This window comes from Nicotiana sylvestris, chromosome 10, assembly GCF_000393655.2.
Source record: "Nicotiana sylvestris chromosome 10, ASM39365v2, whole genome shotgun sequence".
Taxonomy (NCBI): Eukaryota; Viridiplantae; Streptophyta; class Magnoliopsida; order Solanales; family Solanaceae; genus Nicotiana; species Nicotiana sylvestris.
Genome location: NC_091066.1, coordinates 171,065,854 through 171,074,347, shown reverse-complemented (window position 1 = coordinate 171,074,347; position 8,494 = coordinate 171,065,854). Strand labels below are relative to the sequence as shown.

General features: G+C 35.5%; 1 protein-coding gene across 5 annotated transcripts; it reads left to right on the top strand.

The window, feature by feature from the left end:
* The first annotated feature begins 423 nt into the window (after positions 1-423).
* Positions 424-6,586, top strand: LOC104250165 (sulfhydryl oxidase 2-like). 5 transcript variants are annotated; one of them, XM_009806738.2, is made up of 12 exons: positions 424-819; positions 2,216-2,240; positions 2,708-2,800; positions 3,085-3,266; positions 4,118-4,187; positions 4,282-4,350; positions 4,440-4,513; positions 4,608-4,764; positions 5,122-5,162; positions 5,561-5,707; positions 5,829-6,275; positions 6,425-6,586. In XM_009806738.2, the coding sequence occupies exons 1-12, from the start codon at positions 593-595 to the stop codon at positions 6,444-6,446; spliced, it is 1,554 nt and encodes a 517-aa protein (XP_009805040.1). In that variant the 5' UTR covers positions 424-592; the 3' UTR covers positions 6,447-6,586. The 5 variants fall into 5 exon arrangements, with proteins under 5 accessions (XP_009805040.1, XP_009805039.1, XP_009805038.1 ...); XM_009806737.2 differs by having other exon boundaries at positions 4,127-4,187; positions 5,829-6,586; XM_009806736.2 differs by having other exon boundaries at positions 5,829-6,586.
* Positions 6,587-8,494: the final 1,908 nt, after the last annotated feature.

Sequence of the window (8,494 nt, the reverse complement as noted above, 5' to 3'; positions counted from 1 at the left end):
GACATAGATTTTTTTTCAAAAAAATTTACTTTTTTCGAAACCCGTGTTTGGCCATAAAATTTTTATTTTTTTTTACTTCATGATTAATTTTGTTTTTTTTTCGAAAATTTGAAACACTCTAAAAAGCTGTTTTTTCAAAAAATTTCACTTAGATCACTTACAAACTTCAAAAACAACCCAAAATTATATTTATATCCAAATATAACTTTAATTTTCAAATACTATTTTCGCTTGAAATTTTGTTTAACTTTTTTTTTTGTTTGAAATTTTACGATTTTTAGGTCCAAACGCGCGCTAAAAAAGTTACAAAGTACAAATTGACCAAAAAAATAAATAAAAAAATAAAAATTGCTCAACTAACTAAAAAGATAGTGGCATTTGGTACTTATACTGACAAAACCTTAAAAAAAATTATACTTTCTTTAGTTATTACCAAAATCAGATCAAAATCTTTCCCTAAATCTCTGAAACTTCTATACCTCAAATTTGATCTTCATCTTTGTCTCTTTCTAGTTTCTCCCCCATTTCTGTAAATTTTTTTGCACCCCAATATATAACCTTTTTCTTTTTCACTTTACACAAAATTTTGGTCATGACTTTTTGTTCTGTATTTTTGTTACTATTCTTGATTCTATTATTTTCAAGCTTTGAACAATCAGTTTCAATATCAAGTGGATCTCAACGTGTGATTCTTCGATCAATCATAAATGAAAATAGCAAAGATGGTGATTTTGCTATTGATTTAAATGCCACCAACTTTGATTCTGTTCTTAAGGAAACTCCTGCACCTTTTGCCATTGTTGAATTCTTTGCTCACTGGTCAGTTCATATATATAAAAAAACAATTTTATGTTTTTTTGTTCTTTTTGGGTTTTTTGAGAATTAAATGTTTCTTGGAGGAACCATGTTGTTTGGTAGAGACAAAGTAAAATAAATAAATAATTAAATTTTTTTTTCCAGGTTTGTTTAGTAAATGGGATTTTATAGACGAGTTATTTGTACTCTTGGGGTTATGACTGAAATTTGATGGCCCATTTTAGATTTTTTTTTTTTTTGCTGTACTATTGATTTAATGTAAAAATAACATCTTTTTCTATAGCAAATTCTGGGATGTACATATTGCAGGTAGTTTGTATATAAATAGTCTTTGCTCTGGGAAACTTCTTTATTTGTTTCTGTTGCTTGGTATAGTTTATAGGTTTTGAGGGGAATACAAAGATTGTAGCTTTTTTTTCTTTTTTGATCAAGGGTTGTAGCTGCTTTTTTTTTTTTATTTTTTTTTTTTTTAATTAGATCAAAGATTACAGTTTTTTTTTAAAATCAAAGATTGTAGCTTTTTGATTTGAAGGGAGCCTTGGCGTAACTGGTAAAGTTGCCTCCATGTGACCAGGAGGTCACGGGTCGAGCCGTGGAAACAGCCTCTTGTAAAAAATGCAGGGTAAGACTGCGTACAATAGACCTTTGTGGTCCGGCCCTCCCCGAACCCCGCGCATAGGGGGAACTTAGTGCACCGGGATGCCTTTTTTGTAGCTTTTTGATTTCTTTTTTGCTCAGTAAGAATACAGAGATTGTAGCTTTGGTAATCTGGAGGGTTTGGATTGACTAAAAAAACTTACTTTGTTGGTCTTAAGGAAGTATGTGCTGGTTGGTAAAATCTTTCATTATGGTTAAATTTCAATCAACTGCCTCAACCAGGAGGTCACGGGTTCGAGCCGTGGAAACAACCTCTTTTAGAAATGCAGGGTAAGGCTGCGTATAATAGACCCTTGTGGTCCGGCCCTTCCCTGGACCCCGCATATAGCGAGAGCTTATAATTGTGCACCGGGCTGCCCTTCATATACTTGGTTATGTTCTTTTTATTTCACCAAACTAAGAGTTGAAGGTAATTCACGGGTTATCGCAACTGTTGGTTTGATGTTCTATTTATTTCTTGGTTATGTAACATTCTTTGGTCAACTTGTTCTGCAATGAAGTACTAAGCTAGTAGAAAAGATAAACGAATTCAGCGGTCTGCATGTTGTTTGTCTTGGTATAGGCAAGACGTAAAACTTTACCTTTACTTGCGTTTTTTCTTTGTAGTCTTCGACTGACTGATTGTAATGCTGTCAAAGTCTATGCTCATATTTCAGTATTTTGAGTTCCTATTTGTAAGCCATGTGATTCTTACTTGAAGCACTGTCTATCCCAAAAATGCTCATATTTCATAGTCTTGCAGGTGTCCCGCTTGTAGAAATTATAAGGTATTACCTCTATCCCAAAACTGATGATCAGATTCATATTACAAGAGTCAGACTTTGACAAGTTTCAATGTAGATTTGAACATTAGGTCTTATATTTATAAAGTAATACCCATATAGTTGGTACTTCTTGTTGCCACTGCTTCTTTCCGTCTTGAGGGTCTATCGGAAACAGCCTCTCTACCCTGGGGTAGTGGTAAGGCTGCGTACATCCTACCCTTCCTAGACCCCACTTGTGGGCATCCACTGGGTTTGTTGTTGTTGAATACCCATAGACTAATAAATGCATAAAGATACTAACAAAACAGATAAAAACCGAACACTTGAGAAGTTAAAAGAAGAAAAAATTCAGACGGATAAAAATCAAATGACGATGAAGTCATGTTTCCAAATGGTAAGTGGGTAAAATGGGATAGGATGAGTAGTTTTTTGTTGTAATGTTTCTCATAGAAGTAGCAATAATTTTGCAGCCACAATATGAAAAAGTTGCAAGACTCTTCAACGGGGCAGATGCTAGTCATCCAGGAATCATATTAATGACACGGGTAGATTGTGCATCGACGGTATTGCTCTATGCTTTCTTTATGCTTCTAGAAAAATGCTCTATATTATAGATAATCTTCTTCTTTTACTTGATATGTTATTCTACGCCATCAGGAAGCATATTGATATCTTTTCCATTTTTCTGATGATTTCCTGCGTTAATGAAAACTGTTCGTCTTTGCTTAGGTCTTTATGGTTTCAAAATTGTTTCGTATCATATGTATAACCATGAGTTATGCTCTTTCACACTCTACTTAACCTAACTGATTTATTCCCATCACTTATCACCTTTTTGGCAGCACAGATAAATTCTAAGCTTTGTGACAAGTTCTCCGTGGATCGGTACCCGATGCTTTTTTGGGGACCTCCTAAGAAGTTTGTTAGTGGTGGTTGGGTTCCAAAACAAGGAAAGAGTGAAATAATTCCGATTGAAAGTGGACGAACTGCTGATGTCTTGCTTGGCTGGATCAACAAACAACTGGGAAGGTATAAATGATTGTTTTTTTATAGTTTCTTTCCTTTATTCTTAAAAATAATGAAGGTAACATATGCTGTTAAGTAGTCGATGGGAGAGCCTATGGGGTTTTTTTCCGTTTGGCTTTTAAAGGATAAAGTTGTAAAGTTCAAAACTATAACAGTTGCTTTTAAATTTGTTGTAACTGGACTTCACTTTGGGACTATGTTGCATGGACTTTCTAAAATATTGCCGCACCCATGTCGGATCCTCCAAAGGTGCTCTACTTTTGGAGGATCCGACATGCACCTGGCAATATTTTCGGAGAGTCCGAGCAACATAGCTTTGGGGCAACTAGAAAGGGAATGTGAGCATTCTGTGTAGGTGGAGTAATTAGGAAGTGATAGGGAGACTTGGACGGGCTTTGTGTATGATGAACTGTGTGACAACAAAGATCCCTGCATCATCAAAGTTGACATAATGTTTGGTCTTCTCGCCTTTTACATGAATTCGAAAACCTTGAATTACACAGAGCTCTTGTAATTTCCACCGCTAAACGACACTATAGGCTGATGTCCTGTGTGAATTTCAGTTGGATCTTGAAATTAAAAGAAAAATAATAGTCTCAACTTCTAAACTACCTGGCGAACATGTACACTGGTAAAATTACTCATAATATCTAGTGACTTAATATCAATGTAATGGAAGTTGAAGTTCTCCCTATTGCAGAATGCAAATGTGCAGTGTATTCTATCACAGGCTATTGCTCATGTTACCATTCATTTTGCACTACTGCATAATAAGATGCTCCACTTAAAAATTATTCTCTGATCTGTCTTTGACTAGCTTCTGCATTCTTCTTTCCTTAACTTTGAACTCTCAGCTCATACAGTTTGGATGATGGAAAATACGAGAACGAGCATCTTCAGACAAACACTTCGGATCCTGGCCAGGTTACTAGAGCATGACTTTGGATTCTTACATAAACGAAATTTAAGCTGCCTCTTATATACTTCTTCTTACTTCTGCAAAATTTTGCTTGTGAAGATTGCCAAAGCTATCTATGATGTTGAGGAGGCAACATCTACTGCCTTTAGTATTATTTTAGACCACAAGGTAAAGGGATAAATCCTCTGTCTTTGTTAGATCAATAATTTATGTGCGACCAACTTATTTTTTAAGTTGTTAGTCCTCAATCCGTGCAGATGATTAAACCAGAAACTCGGACATCACTTATAAAGTTTCTTCAGCTTTTGGTTGCTCATCACCCTTCTAGGAGGTTTTCTCCTATTCTTCGGTGCTTTTCTGCATTATTGTAGGCTTTTAGCAATAACCGTGTTTCCCTTACATGTGGAGTTGTATACTTATACTAGGTGCCGGAAGGGGAGTGCAGATGTACTTGTTAACTTTGATGATCTGTGTCCATCATCTACGATGTTGGTTAACAATGAGGAAGCTGAAAGTTGTAGCAAAAATGGCGTGCTGGAAAATTACCAGATTTGTGGTAAAGAGGTTCCTCGCGGATATTGGGTAGGTTACACAAGTTAGCTTCTTCACTGTATATTCTTAAAGTAACACTTCCCCTTGCCCCACACTGAAGTGCTTGGCTATCGATGCAAAATGTTTCTCCGGAACCATATTAAATAAGATTTTTTTTCTCGGAAGTTACTCGTGTTGGAAGATTTGTACTTCAAAAACTAAATGAAAATTGCTGCCAATTAGAACAAAGCTTGCTCAGGGACTATAGTTTTCACTACTTTGGTGAAGTTTGTAAAACACTTGAGTTAATAAATGCCGTCTATATCTCGTATTATTAGATTGAAAGAGATTCTGTATTTTATTTTGTATAGTGCAACTAAAGCTGTTCAAATTTGTTTTCCACTGCAGATGTATTGTCGTGGCAGCAAGAATGATACTAGAGGTTTTAGGTAATTAATCATTCATGTAGTCTCTTCTTCATAAGTATTACAAATTTCGTGATTGTATATTCACTAAAAACTGTACCAAAAAAATATGCACAGGCAAATAGAGGGCTTGATTCCTGCGCATGCTTATATACGTTACTGTTTGTCACTCGTTAAGATGCTTTTTTAGATTTCTGATAACTTTCTTCTGCTTATTTCCACCGTCTTTTGTCTTTCCATATCTAATTTGATAACTAGCACGACATAAAACAGGTCAATCAAAGAGAAAGGCTGAAGTTTGATTGTTTAGTGATAATATGCTTCTATTAACATAATACATTCACAACTTTAAAAGAGTTGTTGTATAGATAAAATTAGCTCTAGCGGTTTCCTTAGCCACATGACGTTTATTTCTTTTGCAGTTGCGGTTTGTGGATTTTGTTACATTCACTCTCCGTAAGAGTGGAGGACGGAGAAAGCAACATGGCATTTAGAAGTACTTGTGATTTTGTACACAACTTTTTCGTCTGTGAGGAGTGTAGGCAACACTTTTACGAAATGTGCTCAAGGTAAAAAATGTTGAACTTCTTTTTGTTTCTCAACTTATTCTGTCCGATCATTACCTTTTGCTATCTGCTAATCCAAATCAGGCAATGGTAACTGTTCTGTTCAAATATTCCTAATTTTCAGCGTGTCTACTCCATTCAAGAAAGCACGTGATTTTGCTCTCTGGTTGTGGCGTGCTCACAACAAGGTCAACGAAAGACTAATAAAAGAAGAAGCGTCCCTTGGAACTGGCGATCCTGAATTCCCAAAAGCTATTTGGCCTCCAAAACAGCAATGTTCATCGTGTTACCTCAGCCCGAGCAAGACGAGCAAGGAAAATAGTAAGATCGATTGGGATGAGAACGAGGTCTTTAAGTTTTTGGTCAGTTACTATGGGAAAGAACTAGTAACTCTCTATAAGGAAAGTGAACAGCGAGGTAGTGGTCAGACCGAAAAAATAGTTGCCGAAGAGTTGGTAGCCTCGACAAATGCAGTTGTGGTTCCAGTGGGAGCTGCATTGGCTATTGCAGTTGCGAGCTGTGCATTCGGAGCGCTTGCATACATCTGGCGCTCACGACAAAAGAACCGGAAGTATAAATATATATACTCTTTAAAGAATATATGATTATTTTGTAGGGGTATAAAACAGCCAATATGATACGTAGGATAGAGATACGAGGAGTTTCTACTTATGGTAGGTTGATATTCTTATCTTTCTTTCTCTTACCGGATCATTTCAGGCCACGAAGAAGCTGGAACTGAGTTTGTTAAACGCGACAGATGCGCACATCGCTGTAATTATAGTTGACAAACAAGTCAAATGAGGCTTTATAGAGAACAAGTTGAGAGGATTGTATTGTATCACATGTGCTGGAAATTCATGTGCTTCTTTCATATGCCTATTTTTCCTAGACTGGGTTTAAGGTGTAGATGAGGAAGAGATTATCCGAGAACCTGCATTTAAGTTGCTCTGATATGGGTGCGGGTGTTTCACACGGGTGCGGATCTAGAGATCGGATGCTTTGAGATGGAAATTTTAAGATTCGGGGATATAGATCCTAGAACCGACATGGGTGCGGGGATCCGGGTGCGGATCTAGAGGTCGGATGCTTTGAGATGGAAATTTAAGATTCGGGGATATGGATCCTAGAACCGACACGGGTGCGGGGATCCGGCTAAAAATAATTCAAAAATAAAAATATCTCTATGTCACACCTCCTTTTTACCCGCGCCCCAAGGGCGCAGAGGGAGTTTTTCCAATTAAAGGACAATCAAAACGGGATTCGTTTATTTAATTCAGAGTCACCACTTGGGAGATTTATGGTGTCCCAAGTCACCGATTTAATCTGAATCGAGGAAAAGAATGACTCTGTTAACAGTCCGCGAACCAGAAATCCGGATAAGGAATTCTGTTAACCTGGGAGAAGGTGTTAGGCATTCCCAAGTTCCGTGGTTCTAGCACGATCGCTCCACTGTCATATTTAGCTTAAATATCTGTTTTTTATACGATTATGAACTTATGTGCAAACTTTAACTTTTAGCTGCTTTTATTATTATTAATTTTTTTTTTTTTTATTTTTTATTTTTTTTAAGAATGTGAACATCGTTCAAAAAACATGTCTTTGAATTGCGTCACATGAAATGCACCCGCAATCCGGAACACAATTTTATTCAATGTTTTGGGATTTGGATTTGGGTCACATGAAATGCACACCTGAGTTTAAGAAGGTAAGATTATTAAAATGCGTGCCTAAAACGACTAGCGCGTGGTTATTTTGGAAAAAAGCCGTGAATTTCGCTAAGCAACCGATTCCGAGTTCTAAGTAATTAATACATACATTTGTGAGGGCCCCGCAATCTATACGTTTTACTATGCGAAGCTTATCTCATTTTATTTTTTAAATGGACAATCCTTAAATGACTACATTTTTTCTATTAAAATTAGTCTTCTAAAATAAAGAAAGAAAATCCTAATTAATTACGAGCTTAAAAAAATAAGAAAAAACGTAACATACTACTTGCCAGATTAAGACAAATATTAATGGAAAGGAATTTTATTAAAAAAAAAATTCGAAATTGTGAATAAAATACTAAATTCGCCAACTAACATTCAAAAGAAATCAATTATAGCTAGATTAAAAGCTCGTGTTGTTATAAATAAATAAAAAATTATTGGAATTAATTATTCACAACCATTTGAAACTAGATTTAACCATAATTACTAAAGCTTATTAGATAGTTTATTAAACTTAAACGTTGATTCATCTTGCTCAAGCTCGCATCTAATGGATTAATGTTCTTAACCTTGCTACGTTGAGTCACACATTAAAAGCATCAAGCCTGCTGATTCTACGAAATTATTGGTCTAATATTTGCGGATCTTAGTTATTAACAAGATTCAAAGATTAAAAAAAAAACTAAAATTGCTTTTATTCCAATATTTGCAAATTCAAATCTAGATTTTTACTAACCCTTCCCCCTCCAAAATTAAATCAGTTTCCCATATTGACTATTTACCATTTTTGATTTGAATGCGATCTCAAACTAAAAAATTAACAAAAAGCTGAATAATACTTATGATGTTCATACTAACACCCATCTGATAGTTCCGCAATTTAACGCTTCACATTATACATAATTCTACCATTCATATAATATGCAACACATAATGTATATCTAACTAAAAATACGAATATTCTATAATTAGCAGCATAAATCTTCTGGCCATTTCATTTCAGCTTCAATGCATATGTCAAAATGATTCATACATGGTGTTTGAATACAAGGAAAGGAAGAATAGGATCAGCAAA